At 40.9% G+C, this 25,768-nt stretch overlaps 1 protein-coding gene across 1 annotated transcript; it reads right to left on the bottom strand.

Moving 5' to 3' along the window:
* Nucleotides 1-800: 800 nt before the first annotated feature.
* Nucleotides 801-23,821, bottom strand: traf5 (Tnf receptor-associated factor 5). Its single transcript, XM_067416351.1, has 11 exons — nt 23,678-23,821; nt 16,615-16,838; nt 16,456-16,513; nt 16,271-16,372; nt 15,993-16,157; nt 15,833-15,910; nt 8,378-8,452; nt 6,382-6,474; nt 6,004-6,123; nt 3,594-3,762; nt 801-1,545 (listed from the first exon to the last, which is right to left on the bottom strand). The coding sequence occupies exons 2-11, from the start codon at nt 16,830-16,832 to the stop codon at nt 980-982; spliced, it is 1,644 nt and encodes a 547-aa protein (XP_067272452.1). The 5' UTR covers nt 16,833-16,838; nt 23,678-23,821; the 3' UTR covers nt 801-979.
* Between the last annotated feature and the right edge of the window lie 1,947 nt (nt 23,822-25,768).

The following is a 25,768-nucleotide window of genomic DNA, read 5'->3' as shown; positions in this document are numbered from 1 at the left end:
AAACATAACCAGTGTTACTACAACAAATGTCTTCATCTGAATATATAGTGCAGGGTTCCTCAAATCCGGTCCCATATGGCCACTGCTCCAACCCTAATCAAAGACACAGGTCGGTCAGGATTTTAGCTAAACTCTGCAGGGCAGCATTTGAGGAGCCCTGCTATAGAGACTCCAGGACTGTTTTCCAAAAGCATCGTAACCTTAGAGGGATACTCCAACGCTTTTTCATATTAAACTGTTATTCCCTTAACTAAGACGAGTTGACACACACCTCTCTCATCCCAGTGTATGCTCTTAATCTCTCTGACGCGCGGTGACGATCTGATAGCATTTAGCTTAGCCCACTAAACCCAGTTCATTCACTATGGTACCAAACAGAGATCAAGTTAGAGGCGACCAAACACCTCCACGTTTCCCCTATTTAAATACAGTTACACGAATAGTTTAACGATCAAGTTTGGTGAGACAAAATAAAACGGGTCGCTTTTCTTAGCGGATTAAAAAGGAAAACTATAACGTATGGCGGAATAGCACTTCTGAGAGTACTTCGACTCGGCGCAGTAAAAAGTCCCGGCTGAAAAATCCTCTCCTCCTATTGACATGAGAGGCTGAGGGAGAGATGTGAGGGAGGATTTTTCAGCCGGGACTCAGCCTCTCATGTCAATAGGAGGAGAGGATTTTTCAGCCGGGACTTTTTACTGCGCTGAGTCGAAACTATGGTACCATAGTGAATGAGCTGGGCTTAGTGGGCTAAGCTAAATGCTATCAAATCGTTACCGCTCGTCAGAGAGATTAAGAGCACGCACTCAGACGAGAGAGGTGTGTATCAACTCGTCTTAGTCAAGGGAATAACAGAGTTTAATATGAAAAACCTTGGAGTATCCCTTGAAATTGATCGTAGAACAATTGCCACCAATGGTCTCTACGATCAACGTAGATGCTTTTGGGAAACGCAGCCCTGGACTCTGCTTTGGGAGTGCTACAAGTCCTCTAATCCAGTTGTGTCCACCTTCACTTTAATGAAGAGCGTGTCGTCTCTCACATAAACGGCATTGCGAGGCACATCCAGATCACTGTGGGATATGAAGCATGGGAATCCTGTGGCCACATTAGCATCAGATGTTGGCCGGCGAAAGCTATCGCTGCTGCTATCAGGGGTGAAAGTGCGGCTCAAGTGGTTCCTAGAGCCGCTTTGATCCAGCAAAGTTAACGTTACCTTCTGTCGGAACGGCCACAGTAAGAGCGAATCGAAGTCTCCACGCATTATGGTGACGTAGAGCGACATGTGGGTGCCTCTGCCTGAGTTGTCCCCACCAAGGTAAGCCCGCAGACTAAGCTTGTAGCCGCTACGACTGGTGTAGAAGGGGATCGAGCTGAGGGGGGTGCCGGCTTCTTTTCGGTGCCAATAGTCACGCACTTTCCAGATGAGCTTCCCGTCATAGGAGGTGGATTCAAGCTGGCGGAAACGCTGCTCATTACACTGCAGCTGCTCCACGTGGATGTCCAACAGGCGCGTGTGACGTTGACACGTCTGCTCTAACGCACCTGAGGGACACAAACACAAACACAGACAGAGCTACGGTTAAGGCCTTTGTACACTGAGTCCGAAATTTGCATGCAAAATTTCCACAAGTCAAAAAATTAATTCGACCTCACGTTATGTCAATCACGCTTGCACACTGCCTCTGAAACTTTCGTCCGTCCAAAAAAAAAAAACAGGTTCGATTTTCTGCGTTTTTGCATCCGGTTTGACAACTCTGAGTTTTGACAACTCAGAGCCACCATACATATTATTCTATCACAAATACTACAAATATTATTATATCACAGCTAATTATAGCACACCAAGTACAACCGCGCGTGCGCGTGCGTGTGTGTGTGTGTGTGGATCCATAGTCATACTGCCAGTCTCTGTTCAGGGTTAAATGATTCACGGAAATTAGAGGTCTTCTTTTTAATATGTGGCTCCAGTATCGCTAGCAAAGCATCAAACTGAGCCACTGACACTAAAGTAAACTTTGGATTGGTCTGGATAATCACGCTGGATAAGGAGGTCAAACTCTCCTTCATCTCTACGCGATCGCAGGAGTGCATGAACCCAATGTCTCTTCAGGACAAACAAATCATCCTCACTACTTGAAGACGTCACTTTGTCTTGTTTTGCATTTGTCCCCCGTAACGCATTCATTAATAAGCATCGGACTTAGTGTGCAACGTCTCTGTGCGTGATTAATTTTTCGGATCACGAATACGAAAAAACGAATGCGAAAATTTTGGACTCAAAGTGCGCATAGGCCTTAACAGTTCAAAAAAGAGGATGCATTTGTACAGGGACGTTTTTGAGAATGGTCACTTTCCCGCTGGAACACGCCCCCTCAGCCGGGGCTGAGTGGCAGAAGAGCTGCTGCGTGTAGGAGTTATTTCAGCAAATGACCTCTCAGTGTTACATCTATCCCCAGCCAGTTACAACTCATCCCAGTAGTGGGGTAGGTTGTGACAACAGAACTCTTTTTATTTAACCTTGAATAGCTGGGTTTAATTTGTAGGGTTTAATTTGTTTAAAACATCTAGTTGGATGGACACCAGTAAAGGTTCACCTGTAAAAGTTCAACAACAAACCTCAAAAGGGCAAAATAGTACCCTTCACATGTCTAAACCAGTAAAAACTACATGAGCTTACCTTGGGCCTAAAGGTAAAACTGGCTATAAAGGATAATTTGTGTTACCAACCAACAGAATTTATCTCCAACCATAATCACACAAAAAAAGTTCAGCATTACTTGAAAACAACAGCCTTGGTGTTTTAACATACCATGAAGATCATGGGTTTTTGGCCACAACAATGTGTGAAACTAAACTTGTCAAGCCAAAAACATATGCATTCACAAACGTAGAAGTGTGAGCTTTTTTCACCCAAAACGTCACCCATCTTGTTCAGTGGCTCAACAACTTTGGGTGCATTTACATGCACACTAGTAAGCTGAAACCGCGTTTACATGACTTTATTAATAAACCGGGTTATTTCCTTGTAGTGACGTTATAAATAATAACATCCGTATCTGACTCTGAGTTTTTTAAATGTTACGTCAGTTGTGATGTTAAATAAAGCGCCATGTCAGCGGGAGATTTACGGCTCATATTATCCCTCATCAGTTCCAGATGCAGCGTTTAGACTGAACCTCTTCTACTTCTGCTGCCTGAGATGAGAACACATCTTTACAATTTTCTGGGTCTTAAAAGAGTCTGCGTTTGTGATATATGGCCATATTTCATGCTAAACACTCGCTGGCTGCATTTAAATCTGCTCTAAGTTTGTGTTTTTGTCACCTATCACACATGCGCTCTTCAATAAGCCGACAGAAAGCAGGTTAATGCGTTTACATGCAGCGCAAAATCAAGGTAAGAGGCAAAAAACTACCTGTCCCGATTTATGCTTACACCGTTCATGACCTTACTCCGATAAAAGAAAACGGGTTACCGTGTTTACATGACCATGTTCATTGTCGGCTTATTAGGCATAATCGGCTTAAGAACGTGCATGTAAACACACCCATTCAGAACAATATTCTTGTGGCCAATCAGACTTGACTTACCCAGATGCTCCCTGAGGCTTTCTGTAACAGCCACCTGCTGTCTGAGAGAGTCCAGTGATGCCCGAAGGCTCGGCAGCTCCTCGCTTAATTCAGACCCCAGAACGCCCCGCAAATCCCTCAGTTCACGCTGCACACTGCAGATCCGCACTCTCTGCTCCTCCACAGACCTCTGCCACACAAACACAGATCATACAGCAATCTCTGAACATATATATATTTCCATTTCTCTTTGTTTTAAATATTTCTCTCAGTTTATTTCGGCTCTTTTTGAGTGTGCCTGTGAGTCTATGCACTGATATGAGCAAATATCCAATCATATGCACTAAAGTTAGGGGTTGTTTATCCACATTATAAAGCCTTGCCGTTTTAAACATTTCATTCACATTTTCATGTGCTCAGCGCGCACACTAAAAGCCTGTCAAACAAACGTGACTACGGCGCTAATACTGTCAAATACACACAAGGTTAACATATATAAACACAGTCGGTTATGTCTAAAGTGAAAGTAAAATGTGTGTGTGTGTGTGTGTGTGTGTATGAGGGTCGTGAACACTTGTCCTTAAAGGGACAGTTCACCTCTAAAATTATGTTAATAAAACAACAAAAGACAAAGAGAAAAATCACTCACTGCTCTTGAATAATGTATACAGTAGCTTTCAATTAATGTATATTGCATACTGAAGACTATGCAGTTTTAATTTTAGCCTACATTTATTCATTCAATTTCTTACTTAAATACTACTGTTCATGTCTGAGCTGCCACTGTAAATCTTCATATACATTTATTTTATATTATACAATACACCAGAAATGTGTAAAAGTTTTTTTTAAAAGTAAAGTTAAGTTTAAGTAAGTTTTTTCAAGGGTGGGTTGCACCAACAAGGATTAAATTAAACTCAGTTTAGAGCTAATCTGAGCTAGCTAATCTAATTTGTTGATCTAGGCTTTAATTTAAATCTAGTTGTGTTGCACCACTTAATTTTAAACCAAGATTAACAAATCTGGGATTAGCAGTATTTAACCTGCGATTAAAACCTCCATTAATTCTCGCCGCCATGATGAGCCACTGACAGCAACAATACTAACATTCAATAAGCAGCTCTCGCTGATAAAGGAAATAAACTTGTAAAATGTCCTCTGTCTTTATAAAGTGCTAGAGAGAGACCGTTACTGATCAAGCAGGCAATGTAAACACTGCGGATTTCACAAGCATGGAAAATACATTAATGCAACAATGTAAATGTTTCACTTACACTCGAGTGAATACAAAGATCTCGCGCAAGTAAAGGAACTGTGAATTTAAAAAACAAAAGTCCGTTATTATTAACGATCATTCGCATAACTGACAAAATGGCACAGCGTAACAGAAGCTCTAATTTTACAAGCCACGAAAAAATTATTACATCAATTAATGGAGCAATTTGGAACAAAAATCGAAGACAAAAAAACAGATAATACAATTCTGCTCACTGTTGATTTATGTACTCCGAAAAGGTCTCCATCCACCATTTGGAAACAACCAGTAGCGTAAAAGCGCAAGGCTATTAAAAGCTGGAGCAGGGGTGGTATAGCTGCATTTCGGTCACTGCCATGTCTAATTGCAGGTTCAATTTTTCGATTGAATCTAATCAGAGTTTCCTTGCTGAATCGGTAACTGTTTGAAAATTCGCCCCCATCATAAAACTCAACAGGATTGAGACGGCCCCTAATTTTTCTGCGAGGAACTCTTTCATTTTCATCAATCCACCAAATAAATGCTGCCATTTTGACGATTTAAACCTCCTCAGTAGCAAGTTTAATTTTAATCTGAGATTAAAGTTATGGAGCAACAAGATTATAGTTAATCCAGGTTTATTATGAAAATAAATCCAGGATTAAAGTCATGGTTTAAATTTAAGCCTGCTTATTTTTAAACAAAGTTTAAAGTTTGGTGCAACAGAATTATACGATGAACCTTGATTTAATCTAGATTTAAAGTTAATCCTTGTTGGTGCAACCCACCCCAAGTTTTTTAAGTCAAATAAAGAAAGAGTATTACAATATAAACATTTTCTTCTTAACCTTTTTTTGCTCCTGTCGCCTAAAAAAATAAACCAAACTAAAAACCGTGGTTAAAAACCGAGGTATGTATTGAACCGTGGACTAATTGTATTGTTGCATCCCTAATGCTTACATAGTAAATACTGGCAATAATGAATGAATCTATAATGAATGCTGATTACTTTATTCTCAAAATAACAATCATAATTTACACTGTTACATACAATTATCGTTCAGAAACAGGTCAGCTTGGGGGGCGAGGTTGGTGAACTGTTCTTTTAACATGGCATTGAGTTTTATGGATTCTAAAATTACAGGACAATCAGCTGTTTTATACTTAGGAGCCTGACTGATCACAGAGTTTCTTTACCTGTAAGGTAGTAAGTGTGCTGTCACACAAGGTGACATCCCTGTCCAGATTGCTGACCACAAGACTTTTGTCCTTCAGCACCCCCTGTTGGACTATCATATCCTTCTGCAACTGTTCCACCTACAATCAGGACCGTTTTAATATTAAACGTGTTACCAAGCAATAAGCTACAAGTGATAAACATGAAGTTTTTCTCTGCATTTTCAATGAAATTATAAAGGACACATTTTCATTGATTTATTTTATTTAATATGCATGCATTATTTAGCTCCTGGAAACAAAGATATCCCTTTTATAATAACATTTGATGGGATATACTTAGATGTATTCTTTTATGGACCACAATTTCTCTTTTTCATTTTGTATTTTGCATCATACCTGTTTCTCAAGTTTGGTATTACTTTCCAGGACAAGCCGAACATGGGAACTGAACTCTGTGTTTTCATGAACTTGCACTTTCCCTCTTTTATCCTGGAGGAAAGACAGAGTTCATGGGTTCATGGGAGATCTCTAAAGGATATGTATTTAACATCCAGGGCTGTTTCCCAAAAGCATCGTAAGCCAACAATGATCTCAACAATCAATTTAGCTTACAATGATTTTGAGAAGCCCAGTGCCCGGTTGGCAGAGGTGGAAAGAGTAACAAAATATTCTACTCAAGTAAAAGTACTGTTACTTCAATTAAATTTTACTTAAGTACAAGTAAAATTACTGGTCTAAAAATTTACTCAAGTAAAAGTAAAAAGTAGCTCATTTAAAATGTACTCAGAGTAAAAGTTACTTAGTTACTTTTTTAACAGTGGGGGTGGGGGACTCTCCCCTGTAGGGTTGTGATAGAATGAGATTTTCACGATATGACGACTATCTCAGAAAACATCAATTAAACATTTACTGTACCTATTATTAAATGGTTATTATCACTTGTTAAAATGATGTTAAATGAATGAAGAAGATTGGTCTTTTTTTTAATTGGTTGAACAAATGCTTTATTATAACAAACTTAAAACCATTTGTTTATTTTGTTTATCAAAATTTCAATAAAACATGTCTAATAAACTAAATTCAATAAATTATTATGAATTAGATTAACAACTTATTTTTATCATTAATTCGTAAAAATGTTTAAGAATAATAGAGTCCATATGTAGTAGACGGAGCAGCTCATTCACAGAGAAAGAACAAGCAGATCATATATTCATATATAGCATTCAATGTGTAACGAGTAGAAATATAGTGTGGCCCCTTTAAGAGCTGCGCGCGCTCCCTGAAAACGAGTTCTGCTTCTTGTGTGTGTGCGCACTGAGTTTTGAGCTCCCATGTGTGGGGATTATTCTCTGTTTTTCTGTTGCTAACAGTCAGTTATTTTGTTTTATTGAGTAATGCTGTGGACGGAAATGGAGTTTGTGATGAGAGTTCAGCGGGGAATAAAGCGCGATCTGTTTGACGTCAATCGCCTCCGTGTTTGCATCCACTCCAGATATATTATGTGAGCTATCCGCATTTTAATCCCGGACACAAGCGTTACAAATGTTGTGCTTTAATGTTCACAGACCATGTCGCGATTTGATTTATTTCTAAGGCCTACAGCTCTACATTCGAGTTTTTCGTTCATCCACCAGTTTGCGTGTATTACACCAAATCTACGTTATAATGTAAAGTTAATGTTCATGACTGGATTCCGGGATTCCCTCTGCGTCACAGAAATCAATCGGCCTAAGTTATAAACATACCTTTATTTGCACAGAGGGATGTGTTCCCGAACATGTTCTATGTGTTTCTTCATTTGCATCCACATTTTGTGCAAATTTGATATCCTCCAGGACAACACCACATTATTTTTTTTCTATATCCAAAGTATTTCCATACTAGCCAGGAGTTCACGACAGCGTTTTGCTTTCACCTGAGTCTGCGTCACTGACGTCTGTCTTGTTCTTCTTCATCTGATATTTGCGCGCATGGTTCTCTCCCGCGTCCTGCGCCCTCTATTCAATATTAGTCATTTCCGGATCGCGTTCTTTTTCCTCCTCTCTTTGCATTAATGATTTATTTTTACTCAGTAACGGATGTGGTTTAAAATGTAGCGAAGTACAATACTTTAATCAAAATGTACTTAAGTAAAAGTAAAATTACAGATTTTTAAAACTACTTAAAAAAGTAGAAGTACACAGAAAAACTACTCAATTACAGTAACGCGAGTAAATGTAATTCGTTACTTTCCACCTCTGCCGGTTGGATAAAACACCTTAAGTTTAAGGGAAACCTAAGGGTGATCTTAAGGGAAATTTTCACTTAAGGTGTTTTATGCAACCGGGCACAGTTCATTAAATAGAACTGATAAAAAGACTTTCACTTTGAAAAGACAAAGTTTTCTTACTCTGACTGTGCAGCCATAGTTTTTATAAATGCAGTCTGTCTCCACTTCAGGACACTCATCAGCATGTGCTTGCAGCTGCAATGGGATCAAAAAGCAGTAATGAGCTAATTAAAATATCTTTAGTCTGATAATCAGCTTTTTACAGAGCCCTAAGGGAACATGGTAATGAAAACATTTTTTGGGGGAACGCAATGATTGGCGAGTGAATACAAAGGTTATTGGGGGAACCCAATGGTTTGGCGAACAAATGCAAAGGTTCTCAGGGAACACAATGGTTTGGCGAACAAATGCAAAGGTTCTCAGGGAACACAATGGTTTGGTGTGCGAATGCAAAGGTTCTCAGGGAACACAATGGTTTGGTGTGCGAATGCAAAGGTTCTCAGGGAACACAATGGTTTGGTGTGCGAATGCAAAGGTTCTCAAGGAACACAATGGTTTGGTGAGCGAACGCAAAGGTTCTCAGGGAACACAATGGTTTGGTGAGCGAACGCAAAGATTTTCAGGGAACACAATGGTTTGGTGAGCGAACGCAAAGGTTCTCAGGGAACACAATGGTTTGGTGTGCGAACGCAAAGGTTCTCAGGGAACACAATGGTTTGGCGAACAAATGCAAAGGTTCTCAGGGAACACAATGGTTTGTGTGCGAATGCAAAGGTTCTCAGGGAACACAATGGTTTGGTGAGCGAATGAAAAGGTTCTCAAGGAACACAATGGTTTGGTGAGCGAACGCAAAGGTTTTCAGGGAACACAATGGTTTGGTGAGCGAACGCAAAGATTTTCAGGGAACATAATGGTTTGGTGAGCGAACGCAAAGGTTCTCAAGGAAACAATGGTTTGGTGTGCGAACGCAAAGGTTCTCAAGGAACACAATGGTTTGGTGAGCGAATGCAAAGGTTCTTAAAGAAACAATGGTTTGGTGAGCGAACCAAAAGGATCTCAGGGAACACAATGGTTTGGTGTGCGAACGCAAAGGTTCTCAGGGAACACAATGGTTTGGTGTGCGAACGCAAAGGTTCTCAGGGAACACAATGGTTTGGTGTGCGAACGCAAAGGTTCTCAGGGAACACAATGGTTTGTGTGCGAATGCAAAGGTTCTCAAGGAACACAATGGTTTGGTGACCCAACACAAAGGTTCTCAGGGAACACAATGGTTTGGTGTGCGAACGCAAAGGTTCTCAAGGAACACAATGGTTTGGTGAGCGAATGCAAAGGTTCTTAAAGAAACAATGGTTTGGTGAGCGAACCAAAAGGATCTCAGGGAACACAATGGTTTGGTGTGCGAACGCAAAGGTTCTCAGGGAACACAATGGTTTGGTGTGCGAACGCAAAGGTTCTCAGGGAACACAATGGTTTGGTGTGCGAACGCAAAGGTTCTCAGGGAACACAATGGTTTGTGTGCGAATGCAAAGGTTCTCAAGGAACACAATGGTTTGGTGAGCGAATGAAAAGGTTCTCAAGGAACACAATGGTTTGGTGAGCGAACGCAAAGGTTCCCAGGGAACACAATGGTTTGGTGAGCGAACGCAAAGGTTCTCAAGGAACACAATGGTTTGGTGAGCGAACGCAAAGGTTCTCAGGGAACACAATGGTTTGGTGAGCGAACGCAAAGGTTCTCAAGGAAACAATGGTTTGGTGTGCGAACGCAAAGGTTCTCAAGGAACACAATGGTTTGGTGAGCAAATGCAAAGGTTCTTAAAGAAACAATGGTTTGGTGAGCGAACCAAAAGGATCTCAGGGAACACAATGGTTTGGTGTGCGAACGCAAAGGTTCTCAGGGAACACAATGGTTTGGTGTGCGAACGCAAAGGTTCTCAGGGAACACAATGGTTTGGTGTGCGAACGCAAAGGTTCTCAGGGAACACAATGGTTTGTGTGCGAATGCAAAGGTTCTCAAGGAACACAATGGTTTGGTGACCCAACACAAAGGTTCTCAGGGAACACAATGGTTTGGTGTGCGAACGCAAAGGTTCTCAAGGAACACAATGGTTTGGTGAGCGAATGCAAAGGTTCTTAAAGAAACAATGGTTTGGTGAGCGAACCAAAAGGATCTCAGGGAACACAATGGTTTGGTGTGCGAACGCAAAGGTTCTCAGGGAACACAATGGTTTGGTGTGCGAACGCAAAGGTTCTCAGGGAACACAATGGTTTGGTGTGCGAACGCAAAGGTTCTCAGGGAACACAATGGTTTGTGTGCGAATGCAAAGGTTCTCAAGGAACACAATGGTTTGGTGAGCGAACACAAAGGTTCTCAGGGAACACAATGGTTTGGTGTGCGAACGCAAAGGTTCTCAGGGAACACAATGGTTTGTGTGCGAACGCAAAGGTTCTCAGGAAACACAATGTTTTGTGTGCGAATGCAAAGGTTCTCAGGGAACACAATGGTTTGGTGTGCGAACGCAAAGGTTCTCAGGGAACACAACGGTTTGTGTGCGAACGCAAAGGTTCTCAGGGAACACAATGGTTTGGTGAGTGAACGCAAAGGTTCTCAGGGAACACAATGGTTTGGTGAGCGAACGTAAAGGTTCTCAGGGAACACAATGGTTTGGTGTGCGAACGCAAAGGTTCTAAGGGAACACAATGGTTTGTGTGCGAACGCAAAGGTTCTCAGGGAACACAATGGTTTGGTGAGTGAACGCAAAGGTTCTCAGGGAACACAATGGTTTGGTGAGCGAACGCAAAGGTTCTCAGGAAACACAATGGTTTGGTGAGTGAACGCAAAGGTTCTCAGGGAACACAATGGTTTGGTGTGCGAACGCAAAGGTTCTCAGGGAACACAATGGTTTGTGTGCGAACGCAAAGTTTCTAAGGGAACACAATGGTTTGTGTGCGAACGCAAAGGTTCTAAGGGAACACAATGGTTTGTGTGCGAACGCAAAGGTTCTCAGGGAACACAATGGTTTGGTGAGCGAATGCAAAGGTTCTTAAAGAAACAATGGTTTGGTGAGCGAACGCAAAAGTTATCAGGAAACACAATGGTTTGGTGAGCGAACGCAAAGGTTCTCAGGGAACACAATGGTTTGGTGAGCGAACAAATGCAAAGGTTCTCAGGGAACACAATGGTTTGTGTGCGAACGCAAAGGTTCTCAAGGAACACAATGGTTTGGTGTGCGAACGCAAAGGTTCTCAGGGAACACAATGGTTTGTGTGCGAACGCAAAGGTTCTAAGGGAACACAATGGTTTGTGTGCGAACGCAAAGGTTCTCAGGGAACACAATGGTTTGGTGAGCGAATGCAAAGGTTCTTAAAGAAACAATGGTTTGGTGAGCGAACGCAAAAGTTCTCAGGAAACACAATGGTTTGGTGAGGGAACGCAAAGGTTCTCAGGGAACACAATGGTTTGGTGAGCGAACGCAAAGGTTCTCAGGGAACACAATGGTTTGTGTGCGAACGCAAAGGTTCTCAAGGAACACAATGGTTTGGTGAGCAAACGCAAAGGTTCTCAAGGAACACAATGGTTTGGTGAGCAAACGCAAAGGTTCTCAGGGAAAATAATGGTTTGGTGTGCGAACGCAAAGGTTCTCAGGGAACACAATGGTTTGTGTGCGAACGCAAAGGTTCTCAGGGAACACAATGGTTTGGTGTGCGAACGCAAAGGTTCTCAGGGAACACAATGGTTTGGTGAGCGAACGCAAAGGTTCTCAGGGAACACAATGGTTTGGTGTGCGAACGCAAAGGTTCTCAGGGAACACAATGGTTTGTGTGCGAACGCAAAGGTTCTCAAGGAACACAATGGTTTGGTGAGTGAACGCAAAGGTTCTCAGGGAACACAATGGTTTGGTGAGCGAACGCAAAGTTCTCAAGGAACACAATGGTTTGTGTGCGAATGCAAAGGTTCTCAGGGAACACAATGGTTTGGTGAGCGAACACAAAGGTTCTCAGGGAACACAATGGTTTGGTGAGCAAACGCAAAGGTTCTCAGGGAACACAATGGGTTGGTGTGCGAACAAATGCAAAGGTTCTCAGGGAACACAATGGTTTGGTGTGCGAACAAATGCAAAGGTTCTCAGGGAACACAATGGTTTGGCGTGCGAACGCAAAGGTTCTCAGGGAACACAATGGTTTGGTGTGCGAACGCAAAGGTTCTCAGGGAACACAATGGTTTGGCGTGCGAACGCAAAGGTTCTCAGGGAACACAATGGTTTGGTGGGCGAACAAATGCATAGGTTCTCAGGGAACACAATGGTTTGGCGAACGAATTCAAAGGTTCTCAGGGAACACAATGGTTTGGTGGGCGAACAAATGCATAGGTTCTCAGGGAACACAATGGTTTGGTGGGCGAACAAATGCATAGGTACTCAGGGAACACAATGGTTTGGCGAACAAATGCAAAGGTTCTCAGGGAACACAATGGTTTGGTGGGCGAACAAATGCATAGGTTCTCAGGGAACACAATGGTTTGGTGTGCCAACGCAAAAGTTCTCAGGGAACACAATGGTTTGGTGAGCGATCGCAAAGGTTCTCAGGAAACACAATGGTTTGGTGAGCGAACGCAAAGGTTCTCAGGGAACACAATGGTTTGGTGTGCGAACGCAAAATTTCTAAGGGAACACAATGGTTTGGTGAGCGAATGCAAAGGTTCTCAGGGAACACAATGGTTTGGCGAGCGAACGCAAAGGTTCTCAGGGAACACAATGGTTTGGCGTGCGAACGCAAAGGTTCTCAAGGAACACAATGGTTTGGCATGCAAACGCAAAGGTTCTCAGGGAACACAATGGTTTGGTGAGTGAACGCAAAGGTTCTCAGGGAACACAATGGTTTGGTGAGCGAACGCAAAGGTTCTCAGGAAACACAATGGTTTGGTGAGTGAACGCAAAGGTTCTCAGGGAACACAATGGTTTGGTGTGCGAACGCAAAGGTTCTCAGGGAACACAATGGTTTGTGTGCGAACGCAAAGTTTCTAAGGGAACACAATGGTTTGTGTGCGAACGCAAAGGTTCTAAGGGAACACAATGGTTTGTGTGCGAACGCAAAGGTTCTCAGGGAACACAATGGTTTGGTGAGCGAATGCAAAGGTTCTTAAAGAAACAATGGTTTGGTGAGCGAACGCAAAAGTTATCAGGAAACACAATGGTTTGGTGAGCGAATGCAAAGGTTCTTAAAGAAACAATGGTTTGGTGAGCGAACGCAAAAGTTCTCAGGAAACACAATGGTTTGGTGAGCGAACGCAAAGGTTCTCAGGGAACACAATGGTTTGGTGAGCGAACAAATGCAAAGGTTCTCAGGGAACACAATGGTTTGTGTGCGAACGCAAAGGTTCTCAAGGAACACAATGGTTTGGTGAGCAAACGCAAAGGTTCTCAAGGAACACAATGGTTTGGTGAGCAAACGCAAAGGTTCTCAGGGAAAATAATGGTTTGGTGTGCGAACGCAAAGGTTCTCAGGGAACACAATGGTTTGTGTGCGAACGCAAAGGTTCTCAGGGAACACAATGGTTTGGTGTGCGAACGCAAAGGTTCTCAGGGAACACAATGGTTTGGTGAGCGAACGCAAAGGTTCTCAGGGAACACAATGGTTTGGTGTGCGAACGCAAAGGTTCTCAGGGAACACAATGGTTTGTGTGCGAACGCAAAGGTTCTCAAGGAACACAATGGTTTGGTGAGTGAACGCAAAGGTTCTCAGGGAACACAATGGTTTGGTGAGCGAACGCAAAGTTCTCAAGGAACACAATGGTTTGTGTGCGAATGCAAAGGTTCTCAGGGAACACAATGGTTTGGTGAGCGAACACAAAGGTTCTCAGGGAACACAATGGTTTGGTGAGCAAACGCAAAGGTTCTCAGGGAACACAATGGGTTGGTGTGCGAACAAATGCAAAGGTTCTCAGGGAACACAATGGTTTGGTGTGCGAACAAATGCAAAGGTTCTCAGGGAACACAATGGTTTGGCGTGCGAACGCAAAGGTTCTCAGGGAACACAATGGTTTGGTGTGCGAACGCAAAGGTTCTCAGGGAACACAATGGTTTGGCGTGCGAACGCAAAGGTTCTCAGGGAACACAATGGTTTGGTGGGCGAACAAATGCATAGGTTCTCAGGGAACACAATGGTTTGGCGAACGAATTCAAAGGTTCTCAGGGAACACAATGGTTTGGTGGGCGAACAAATGCATAGGTTCTCAGGGAACACAATGGTTTGGTGGGCGAACAAATGCATAGGTACTCAGGGAACACAATGGTTTGGCGAACAAATGCAAAGGTTCTCAGGGAACACAATGGTTTGGTGGGCGAACAAATGCATAGGTTCTCAGGGAACACAATGGTTTGGTGTGCCAACGCAAAAGTTCTCAGGGAACACAATGGTTTGGTGAGCGATCGCAAAGGTTCTCAGGAAACACAATGGTTTGGTGAGCGAACGCAAAGGTTCTCAGGGAACACAATGGTTTGGTGTGCGAACGCAAAATTTCTAAGGGAACACAATGGTTTGGTGAGCGAATGCAAAGGTTCTCAGGGAACACAATGGTTTGGCGAGCGAACGCAAAGGTTCTCAGGGAACACAATGGTTTGGCGTGCGAACGCAAAGGTTCTCAAGGAACACAATGGTTTGGCATGCAAACGCAAAGGTTCTCAGGGAACACAATGGTTTGGCGTGCGAACGCAAAGGTTCTCAGGGAACACAATGGTTTGGCGTGCGAACGCAAAGGTTCTCAGGGAACACAATGGCTTGGTGAGCGAACGCAAAGGTTCTCAGGGAACACAATGGTTTGGCGTGCGAACGCAAAGGTTCTCAGGGAACACAATGGTTTGGTGACTGAACGCAAAGGTTCTCAGGGAACACAATGGTTTGGTGAGTGAACGCAAAGGTTCTCAGGGAACACAATGGCTTGGTGACTGAACGCAAAGGTTCTCAGGGAACACAATGGTTTGGTGAGTGAACGCAAAGGTTCTCAGGGAACACAATGGCTTGGTGAGCGAACGCAAAGGTTCTCAGGGTACACAATGGTTTGGTGAGCGAACGCAAAGATTTGAGGCAACATAAAGGTTTGAAGAGTGATTGCAAAGGTTCTTGGGGGAAACGTAGTTTTGCAAGAGAACACATTCATTTGCAAAACATTTCTCCAAGAAACTTTGTGCATGCAAAACCTTTTAGTTTTTTAGTTTAGTTTAGAAACTCAGCATTTAGCAAAACATTTGTGATAGAGCACAATTTTTGTGTAGGGAACGCAAATGTTTTGCAAAAGAACAAATAGTTTCTTCGAGAAACACAATACTTTTGCAAGCAAGCGCAAAATCATTGAAATATATATTTTTTCGACCTATTTAAAAACCCCTGAGCCCCTAAGAGGACATGTTGATGGAAACAATATGGGACCACTTTGTCCCCTTTGAGGCTCTGTATCAATCTGAAGAGAGTAATACAAAATATTTGCTAAAATACAAAAACACCAGGTGCAGATTCATTACAATTAGACCTTTCTAAAAGTGGGTCTCTTTGGGAGTGAAGTATCTGACTGTCGTGTCACACCTTGTGTCTTTTGATCATCTGCAGACACTTGTTGGAACAGGGGACTTCAGCTTCCGGACATGAAGTCTTCTGATGGGCCTGGCATAGTTTAGAGGCAAGATTAGAAACAAACACACCTAAGATGACTTTATGCACTACTGAGACATGGAGGCTTTCTGACCAGCAGTTGAGACACAGGAAAAGACTGCCTGCAGTGCTGGCACGATTCCAGCCGGAAGGAACAGACATTCCTCTGATGGTCCATTAGGTTTTTGCGTAACACGGTGTCGTTGCACCCTGAGTTGGAACATCTAATACACTCATACTGGCAAGCTTTTAGATGATCCTGAGAAAGAAAGGTAGTACTGGTGTTACTCAGCTCTGACTGATGGAAACAGGCAGCTAGGATAGTTTTTCCTTATCAATTTACAGCATATTACATCATGTCTTGCCCTTTACCTGCAGGTTACATAAAGTAACCCTCTGCTTACAGTCTGGGGCATTGGTGCAGTAGACCTCTAAGTTTAGCAGTTCCCTTTTACAGCAGTTGTCTTGAAAAACCTGCAAGCATTTGAGTTGAAAATTAAGCTACACTCATGATAATTGCAGATAAATACATCTTAAAAAATGTTATATAATCTCACCTCCTCAGGTTTTATAGGACTTTTGTCTAAAGGACATTTCGGACTTCCCCCGTTTTCACTGAAAAGAAGAAAGTTTACACATTGCGAAAAACATTGCTGAAAGTCATGTTTACCTTTGCTGATATTGTTGAATTAATTTAACTAATACAATTCTCTTACATGTATGCCTTTACACACTGAGCACAGAAAATGTGCCCACAGCCCGTCTGGTGAGGGTTCAGGACGATCCCACCGCAGGATGGGCAAACGAACTGCTGTTCTAACCTCAACACAAAGCTCAGCGTACGATTGGTCAGAACAGACTCCAGCTCCCATGACCTCATTGGCTCAGAGTTCTGTCGCGAGAACCCAGGAAGCTTGTTGTCCTCTGTGGCCATGGAAACCTGGTAACAACATAAGGTAAAAGTAGATGCATTGGTCTGACACAACAGAAGATATGTAAATAATTTATAAGAAAACTGTATTGTTAAATGCATTTCTGTTTTCTGTTTTGTTTTTAGCAGGATACTCCATGGCTAGCTGTGCATTAAATTATTTTAATGCACGATGTGGAGGCAAAGAACAGCTAGCCATAGATTATCCCACATAAACCATTGTCATTGGCAAGCATTGACAATTTAAATTTTTGAATATTTTTATCTAATATGATTTCTGACCTGTAAGGTGGCCAGAATAATAATCTTACACGGTGTGTTAATAGGCCAGAGGAGAACTGGCACCCCGACTGAGTCTGGTTTCTCCCAAGGTTTATTTTTCTCCATCATGCCCCGATGGAGTTTTGGTTTCTCGCCACTGTCGCCTTTGGCTTGGCTTGCTCAGTTGGGGACACCTAACATTATGATCCAAGTTATTCAAATAAATATACAAATAAAATTTATTAATTAGGTCATATTTAATTCTATAAACTATCCAAATCAAACTAGCCAAATCAAATTTTGTTGCAATATTGTCCTGTTTGACACTGTGAAGCTGCTTTGAAACAATCGTGATTGTAAAAGCGCGATATAAATAAAGTTGATTGATTGATTAAAGCTGTTATAGATGTTTGCAGTGCAATATTTAGAGGGGAAAAAGTTATTTTCATCCGTTAGATCTAACATTCTGCCTGCCTTAAACCAGACAAAGCTCAGTTCAGTATGGAGTACCACAAGGCTCAGTGTTAGGACCGTTGCTCTTCCCCCTGTATATGCTACCACTGGGAGATATCATTAAGAAGCATGGCGTTAGTTTTCATTGTTATGCTGACGATACTCAGCTCTATATTTCCTCACGCCCGGATGAAACCTACCAATTCACAAGATTAACAGAATGCATAGCTGATATAAAAAATTGGATGAATAGTAATTTTCTGCAACTTAATTCAGATAAAACTGAATTTTTAATTATTGGACAGAAAAGCTCCACAAGTAGTAACCGAGAATACTGTCTAACACTTGATGACTGCTCTGTCAAGCCCTCGTCGTCAGTGAGGAACCTGGGTGTGCTCTTTGATACCAATCTTTCATTTGAAAGCCACGTTTCTAGCATCTGTAAAACCGCATTCTATCATCTTAAAAATATATCTAAATTACGGCACATGCTTTCAATGCAAAATGCTGAACAGTTAGTACATGCGTTCATGAGCTCAAGGCTAGATTATTGTAATGCTCTACTGGGTGGTTGCCCTGCTCGCTTAATAAACAAACTCCAGCTAGTCCAAAACGCAGCAGCTCGAGTTCTTACTAGAACCAGGAAGTATGATCATATTAGTCCAGTTCTGTCAACACTGCACTGGCTCCCTATTAAACATCGCATACATTTTAAAATCTTGCTTATTACTTACAAAGCACTAAATAGTTTAGCTCCCCGGTACTTAAGCGAGCTCTTAACGCATTATACTCCATCACGTCTATTGCGGTCTCAAAACTCTGGTCAGTTGATAATACCTAGAATATCTAAATCAACTGCAGGCGGTCGATCCTTTTCCTATTTAGCTCCTAAATTGTGGAATAGTCTTCCTAGCATTGTTCGGGAAGCAGACACACTCTGTCAGTTTAAATCTAGACTAAAAACACATCTCTTTACTATGGCATACACATAGAACATTTTTAACTTTCATTATTCAGATCAATTGACTGATTGTTAGGCTGCATTAACTAGGTCAGCCGGAACCGGGAACACTTCCCATAACACCTGATGTACTCGTTACATCATAAAAAGAGTGACATCTACGCTAATGTTAGTCTCTCTGTTTATCCCGAGGTTTATCCCGGATCTGGGCCCTGTCCGGATCGGATGGTGGACCTGCCTGGACATGACCAACGCATCCTGGAGTGTCTGCTGAGCCGTGTCAAATGGTGTCTCCTCCGAATTTGCCTCACTGGCACGACATGCTCAAAACCCGTCTTCGGCGCAATAATTCCGATCTTTCATGTATTCATACTCTTGTGTAATCGACGCCCCATCCTAAATAAATCTGTCTCTTCCGTGATACCCTGAAAATTTTGAATAATCCGATCTAATATGATTTCTGACCTGTAAGGTTGCCAGAATAATAATCTTACACGGTGTGTTAATAGGCCAGAGGAGAACTGGCACCCCGACTGAGTCTGGTTTCTCCCAAGGTTTATTTTTCTCCATCATGCCCTGATGGAGTTTTGGTTCCTTGCCACTGTCGCCTTTGGCTTGGCTTGCTCAGTTGGGGACACTAAAAATATGATTAAAGTTATTCAACTTATTATACAAATAAAATATATGAATTAAGTCTTATTTAATTCTATAAACTATAACACTGATCTGCCAACATTGTCGCTATATGATAAATTAAAATAAGCTGATAACATCACTGTTTTCTCCAGTACGGCTGTACAGCCAAATCTAATTTTGTTGCAGTATTGTCCTGTTTGACACTGTGAAGCTGCTTTGAGACAATCGTGATTGTAAAAGCGCTATATAAATAAAGTTGATTGATTGATTGATTGACAAAGCAATAAAGTGCATAAGATTACATTTATTTCAATTAAAGGGTTAGTTCACCCAAAAATGAAATTGATGCTATTAATGACTCAGGCTATTCAAACCAATGACCCTAATGTCGTTCCACACCCGTAAGATCTCCGTTCATCTTCACACACAGTTTAAGATATTTTATATTTAGTCCGAGAGCATATGCAAGTGTATGCACACTATACTGTCCATGTCCAGAAAGGGAATAAAAACATCATCACAGTAGTCCATATGAGACATCAGTGGGTTAATTAGAGTCTCTTGAAGCATCGGAAATACATTTATACAAAAACAAACGAGGAAGAGAAGACAATGCTGAATAAAGTCGTAGTTTTTGTTATTTTTGGACCAAAAGCCAAGGTATTGTCAACGCTTCAAAAGAGTCTAACTAACCCACTGATGTCTCATATGGACTACTGTGATGATGTTTTCATTACCTTCTGGACGTGGACAGCAAGTGGGCATACACTTACATTCAAAGGACAGAAAGGCCTCGGACTAAATCTAAAATATCTTAAACTGTGTTCCAAAGATGAATTATGCTGCATTCACACTGCATGCGAATGACGCAAATAAATTGCACTATTTGCACGAAGTTGGACGCGTGAACATTTTTAATCCATTCGCTTCATTCGCTCGTGAAATTCACTTCATTCGCGAATTCGCGTCATGGGAGGGGCTTCTGCCAGAGCTGAGCTCCTGATCCCCTGGGTCTCACACCTCCGAAAACGGCAGATCAAATTTTCAAATAGGAGCTCTCTTAATAAATTAACCAGATATTTGAGCTTTAAACAACTACATTCTCGCCTGAAAAACTATTAAAACTACATTTTGTGACACAATAACAGTAGTATTTTTAAATTACTCTGGCCTCGGGGTTTCCCCTATGGGTTTCCCAATCCGTCACTTCACCACGTGACAGCAGTAAGCAGGCTCCTCATTGGTTAACGCGGTGCAAATATCCGCCAAAGTTCAGATTTTTCAACTTGAGAGATTCACGTGTTTTGCGCGATTCGCGCGAATCACGCGTTCAAAATGCTCAATTCGGGTGATCCTTGCCACGTCCTTCGCGCGAATCGCGCCACACAATGCCTATTTGTGTCTCTGCATTGACTTAACATGTAAATCACTCGCGCGCGAATCGCATCATTCGCTTGCGGTGTGAACGCAGCATTACGGGTGTGGAACGACATTGGGGCGAGTCATTAATGAAAGAAATTTCATTTTTGGGTGGACTAACCCTTTAAAGATCCTTTTATTTGTCACAACTAGATTTTAGATCAAATCAATCATGTGTCACAGTGATTGTGCACTATGTAATCTAAAGTTAATTATTTTTTAATATGTCACCCCCTTTTTAAGAATATACTATCCAAACTTAAACGGTTTTAAATTAACGATTTGCAATATATAATACATAAGCACTTCAAAAATTGAAGTATGAAAAAGTTATGTAAGTTTAAATTTGCTGTAAATCAAATGTACTGTATTAACTATTTTTTATTTTATACAAAATATATATTTTACCATTTTTTTCTAAAATTATTATAAAATCAAAGCCATATGTCTAACCAAGGTGTGTTCCAAATTTGAAGTTGATATCACAAAAAATAGATTTTGCAGAGGTAGTACCACAAATAGGTGTTTGCTTTTTTAATGAGTTTTCCTGTAACAAATTAATAGATTTCTGTCCAAATTACACTTATATCACAAAACAGTCACCAAATATGGAACCTTACGACTTTTTCAGATGATATGTGTTTTGTCAAGATTAGAAAAGGTTTTAATTATAAAGTATTTGAAATAAATTGTGTAGCATGAAACCTGACACCACCCACTAGGGGAGGAGCCCGCTAGAAGAATTTAGAGTACCGTTACCATCACTGTTTTTTGTTTTTTTGGAGTTTGTAAGCTTTCTTATGATACCTAATTTACGATGGCTACTAAAATATAAGCATATAAAATATAAGCATAAATATAAGGCAATTCAAAACAAGAGTGCCAAGTGAATGGTGACAGTTAAGGGGTTAACAACATAATTATAGAGGCAGAGTTGGGTCTTAACGAAATACATGTAACTAATTAAAATACAAAATTAAAGTAACTATTCCAATACAGTTTCATTTTAATCAAATTACAGTTACATCCAAAAAGTATTTTAGATAACCAAAGTGATTACTTTAATGTTTAAATTAAATAATTGACGTTTAAAATGCAATGTACACCGTAGATGGCAATTAATATAAGCAGCGATTGGTGATTTTCAGACTTTCAAGACTAAGATACATTTCTGCTCATAAGTTTCATATCCCCGTTTCATGTTACGTCATTTGTTTAGGTAATTGCGACTTTTTATCTCACAATTCTGACTTTATAAATCGCAATTACAAGTTTAAATCTCACAATTATGAGAAAAAAAAGACCGCATTGTAAGATAAAAAGTTGCAATTATACCTTTTTTATTTTTTATATTTAGTGGCAGAAAAAAAGTTTCCATGAAACAATCCATTAAGAGCAGCGGATGAGCAGTTGTTACATGGGACAGCTAATAACTACATGTTCCCCAGAAGACAAAATTAATACAATTTACCCTGTTCATCCAAATCAAAAAGTTAACACCTCATGTTTCCTTCTTGAGCATTTTTTCTACGATTTTTTTGCTCCAATAAATACTGTGGGAAAACTGATGTTGTTTAAAATAATATGCAGAGGAAAACCAAGTCCTGTTTGGTGGTCCCTTTGTTTTACACACCTTATTAGTGCAGTGCAGTGTTTAAATTTAAGCGGCATCTAGTGGTGAGGTTGTGAATTGCAACAATTCCCTTTCGAGGCACATAGAGAAGCTATGGTGACCGACACATGACAAAAATATGCTCTGCGTCCCAATTCACCTACTTATACTACATCCTAAAAGTATGTACTCTTTTTGTGAAGAAAAGGTACATCATTTTGAGTGTGTAGCAGAAAAGTATGCAAGCTTTGAGACTACTTCGTCATCTTTAACAGACTCTGTCGCTTAGTTATGTGCATCCCATCACATTTTAACTGTCCTGTAAATCATCGTCACAGTTAAACTCATCTACATTCAGTTTAACAATACTACGAATCGGAGAGAAATATAGCCGCACGTTAATTTCCCATTCGTGGGTCTTTAATGCAGAGACTCTCTTCATGTGTTTGCAGTTTAAATATAATAATGCATTTAAATGTTAACGGCAAAATGTAACAATACAAAAGTTTACAATGCTCCTGCAGGTGAAATATAATGTGGACAACACTGATTAATTATCTTTTAGTCAGGTTAAATACTTGACTATTGATCACTCAAGCCCCTTAAAGTCCTCATGAAATCAAAATTGACCCTATTTACTTTGTTAGCACACATTACAGGTCTTAGGTCTCATTATAAGATAATAAAAACATAACGGTTCATTACGAAAGGTCTTTATACTCCACTGAAAACATGGTTATGGATCTTACATTGCATTTCTGTCACTAGATCATCATAAATATTACACACTGCACCTTTAAATTACAAAACTTGTGTAATGTAACGAAACATTACAAATTACTTTTTAAAGCATGTAGTTTGTAATCTGTAGTGAAACACATTTTAAATGTAACCTTCCCAACCCTGTTTAGAGGTAACAGTTGCAACTTCAGTGCGACATGCTTCAATATCCAATAAATATCTTCTTTTCTCTGTTTACTAATATCCTACTATTCTCATCGCCCCCACATCAAACCATAGGATAAGTTAAACTGATAAAAAAAATAATAATAATAATAACTGCAGTGCACTTCTTCAAAGGATGATTATATGTGACCACGTTTTTTTGAGCCAGCAATATTTTCAAAGCGGAGAATTATGGTTTCAAAAATTACGAACTAACCTAGGTTTACTACTATTCTTTAATAATGTAGTTTTTAAAGCAACGAGCACGCACAATACGATCTGTTCCTGTGAGAGACTGCAAAACATATGGGGAATCCCCAGTGCAAGAACATGACACTATGGATATTTAACTGAAGTAGCCTAAAGCATTATTTGCTATATCACATGCCCTCATAAAGCGAGTAAATGCACGACTCTGAGTTAGACTTCGGCACGGTTATCGTGTAAACACAGTCAACAGCTCATTTAGCCATGTATGAAACATTCAAACATTTACTTTCGCTTTACACTATCGGCAATATTATTCGCAATGTATATTTTAAAACGCATGGGGCTACATACCTGAGGGTTGACGGCTTTAATAGCTCATTTTGACTGATGTGGTTGCGCTTTCAGTGGATATAATCCTGAGTAATATATTATTTGACAGTTACCCGGCTCGGCGTTCAATTATGTCGGGCGCGCTGCCACGCGATTAAAATGAACGGAAAATGGAACGGCCAATCATACTACGGCGAAGGCCAGGCTCATGAATATTAATCAGTCAACGTCACAGGATGCTTACCGCGTAACGTCAGCATTCCCTTATGAATATTCATGAGTTGAGTCTTGGCGATGACAGGTTTCGTTATTTTGCGGACGGAAAGTGCATTGCAGGAAGTTTCTATAAAAGACTCGGCGAAAATATACATAAATAGAATGCGCTTAAACACACACACACACACACACACACACATGTTTAAACTAGGAGGGAAAACGTCAAACAGACTGTTTCAATTGCACAGTAGCCAGGGCCGGCGCTAGCCATTTGGGTGCCCTAAGCACAAATGCTTGGCGGTGCCCCCCCCCCCCCCCCCCCACCCCACCCCACCCCCCAACCAACCAACCAAAGAAATAACTACCATTCAGAATTTCTTAGTTAGGTTCTCTTTACTTCCAAAATAACTGCTGCAAATGAATAGTTGGAACTGAACAATGTAAACACAAAGTTAAAAGTGCAAAAAAAGTTTAGTGCAAATAACAGTATAAGTGTATGAATTTTATGAAGTATGAATTTTAAAGTGCACATTTTAAACTGCAAATAACCATGCATAACTGCACAGTAGAAATTACTCAACAGAGGGACTACATCTCTATAAAGAGACCATTCTGCTATTCTATAGAACTATATTAAACATTTTCACTACCATCAGTTGTCAGAGGCCCTACAGAGGCACACGCCTACATTTCCTAGCTGCAAAATCAGCTATCAGGTCATCATATGACAGTTTCTGAGCCACGTCCCCATTGATGCTGATGACAGCCAGACCACTTAAATGCTCCATATAAACACCTCAATCGGAATAAAAATGCCCAAACCGAATGAAATTGTAATCGGTTTGAGAGGGGTGGGATAAACCTTTTCATGAACTGATCAAACGAAAAGATTCACCATGTAAACGACCTGACCCGATTACTTTTGAGTGTGCGTCCTTATATGACGCGATACACAGCGCGCGCCTTCACCACTGAAGAGTGCGCGCCGCGGCGCGCTCACACCAGGTTATAATGTTGAGAGGAAAGTTAATTTTTCTGAGGGGTAAACTTTTTATTTCGTTAGAAGTTATTAAGATAATGTTGGCATAATGCCACAGACAGCTTGGCAACACCCTCTCATATTAACAGCGTTTGTCCCAGCACTTTTTACTTCAAAAACGTGCATGTAAACGTGGCTATTGTCTTACCTGCAAGCGACCCGCGAGCATCATCCTCTTCTTTTTTCTTTTTTCCGCCCCCGACTCTTGGTGCCTTTTCGAGGCCATGTCTGAGGTCGGTGTCTGCCAAATTTGACATTGATTGAGGCATAATCGAACAGACCACTGGGAGGTGGGGAAGGGGGGGCACCAGAGGGAGACTGGCACAGAGATTCACCTTTTTCTCGACTAATTTGGTCTAGGCCTATATTACTTTTGTATTGCTTTTGTATATTAACATGCTTTTAGAAATATTTTATTTGTCATTTATACTAGTAGCCTATTGTCATGATTTTTTCACGACCCAGATTTTTTGGTGCCCCCCCAAGCACTTGGTGCCCTACGCGCAGTGCGTGATGTGCGTGTGCGGAGCGCCGGCCCTGACAGTAGCCCAGTTATGGCATGCTAGAGGAAACGAAAATGAAACTGTTCGTGTTTTAATGTTTCTATATGACAGCACATGACGGAATATAACATATGAACATGCCTTAGGCACAACTTTTCATTATTTTGCATATAATGCCACAACAATAGCCTATAACCTCTAAATAACATTAAATATAAAATAGGAAAACGTGTTTAATAACGTCAATACATGTTTTGTACTGTGTGATGCATAGCATTTGTCAATATGCAGCCATGTAGAAACACTTTTTGGGAAAATAAAAAAATACAAATAAATCAAACCGAAAAAACTAAA

Source organism: Pseudorasbora parva, chromosome 14 (assembly GCF_024679245.1).
Source record: "Pseudorasbora parva isolate DD20220531a chromosome 14, ASM2467924v1, whole genome shotgun sequence".
Taxonomy (NCBI): Eukaryota; Metazoa; Chordata; class Actinopteri; order Cypriniformes; family Gobionidae; genus Pseudorasbora; species Pseudorasbora parva.
The sequence above is the reverse complement of the archived record's forward strand: the minus strand, read 5'-3'. Positions and strand labels throughout refer to the sequence as shown.